General features: G+C 70.7%; 1 protein-coding gene across 1 annotated transcript in view; it reads right to left on the bottom strand.

Moving 5' to 3' along the window:
* ERCC2 (ERCC excision repair 2, TFIIH core complex helicase subunit) overlaps positions 1-1,633 on the bottom strand; it is a gene marked incomplete at its 5' end in the record, with an annotated part of 8,587 nt that overhangs the window by 4,698 nt on the left and 2,256 nt on the right. Inside the window, 5 exons of the mRNA XM_085321834.1 lie at positions 4-98; positions 451-584; positions 667-763; positions 925-1,048; positions 1,170-1,386. Coding sequence (XP_085177960.1) covers positions 4-98; positions 451-584; positions 667-763; positions 925-1,048; positions 1,170-1,386 — 667 coding nt within the window. The remainder of the gene's footprint in view (positions 1-3; positions 99-450; positions 585-666; positions 764-924; positions 1,049-1,169; positions 1,387-1,633) is intronic.

Genomic DNA, 1,633 nt, shown 5'->3' with positions numbered 1-1,633 from the left:
CACGTGCTGCACCCGCACCCGGGCTTTCAGGTACTCCAGGAAGCGCTTCATGAAGCCCACGAAGTGCTCGGCCGTCCGGATGCTCCCCGGCACGGCCTCTGCGAGGACGCCGCGACTCGGGAAGCGGCTCCGGGCGACGGGACGGCTCCTCCGCCCGGCGCCGGAGATGCCTCCCCGGTGGGGTGGGATCCCGCACCCACGCGGGGCTCGGAGACCCCGTAGGGTGGCCGTGCCCGGCCGCAGCGGAGCCCGGAGGGTATCGGAGGCTGAGTTCGGGGGCTGGGGTCRCCCCAAAGGGCTCCCGAACACGGGTGACGCCTTGCCAGGGGGATCCCACATCCAAGAGGGTCTCAGGCACCCCGAGGGTGCCAGAGCGGAGACGCCGGAGGCTGGTTCGGGGCTGGGGAACCCGCCGCCGCGGAGAGGGCCGGCCGCGCCGTGCCCGCGTACCCTGGAGGATCTCGTCGGGCAGCACGGGGTTGGCGAGGTAGACGTCGGTCTCCCGCGCGACGCTGGCCTCCCGCAAGCCCTCCACGAGCCGCCGGTACTCCTCCTTCAGCCTCTGGGCGTCCGTCTCCTTGATCCTGTCGGCGAGGGGAACCGCTGGGACGAGGGGCTCAGGCTCCAGGGGAGGGTGCCCGGGGGCGGGGGGACGCGGGCGCTCACTTCTGGATGGTGGCCTGCAGCGTGGCCACGTTGGCCTGGCACCGGTCCAGCGTGCGGCGCGTGATGTTCACCCCCATGGAGTCGATGCAGACGTTGTCTGCGAGGGAGAGACGGAGCCGGCTTCGTTCCCGGCGTAGGGGGACGCCGCGGGGGGACACGCGGCGGGGTTTTTTTTTTGGGGGGGTGGTGGTGGGGGGGACACGTCGTGCCCCGATTTGGGGACAGCGGGAGCCAGAGGGCGGCCGGGAGATGCCTCACCGATGTTATGAGCCTCGTCGAAGACCACGACCGACTTCTTGGCCAGCTCTTTGGAGACCAGATCGGCGATTTTGGGGTCCAGCAGGTAGTGGTAGCTGTAGACGATGACGTTGGCGTGCAGGATCTGCCGGGGGGGGGGGGACGACACACACGCTTAGGATCAGGTCACCGGACGCCCCTGGGGGATGCCCCCACGGCAGCTGCCCCCACCGCGACGCCGGAGCCCCCCCCCCCCCACGTCGTACCGAGTAGCGGGCGAGGAAATAGGGGCACCAGCCCTTCTGCCGCCCGTGGGCCTTCAGGTCGTCCAGGTTGTAGATGCCGTAGGGGATGGGCACCTCGCGCCCGTGGGTGTCGAACTCCTGCGGGCGCAGGGCGAGGGAGGCACCCGTGGGTGCGGGAGGCAGTCGGGACGTGGGGTGCGGAATGGGGCGGGGGGACCCCGAGGTGCCCAGGGGCCAGCTAGGGAATGGGGAGACCTTTGGGTGTTGGGGGGGGAACCTTGGGGCGTCAGGCTGTGCCTAGGAGCTGGCCCTGGAAAGTGGGGGGACCCTGGGGTGCCCAGGAGGGGGCTGGAGCATGGGGGAGCTCTGGGGTGGTGGGGACCCATCTGGGAGGACCCTGGGGCACCTGAGAGGTGACAGGGGAACGGGGAGACCCCAGGGATCCCGGGAGATGTCTGGAGAATGGGAGATCCTGGGGTGTCCAG

Source organism: Rhea americana, unplaced genomic scaffold (assembly GCF_003343005.1).
Source record: "Rhea americana isolate MKP2758 unplaced genomic scaffold, rheAme1 scaffold_713, whole genome shotgun sequence".
NCBI lineage: Eukaryota > Metazoa > Chordata > Aves > Rheiformes > Rheidae > Rhea > Rhea americana.
Note: the sequence above shows the minus strand (reverse complement) of the source record. Positions and strands in the feature narration are given on the sequence as shown.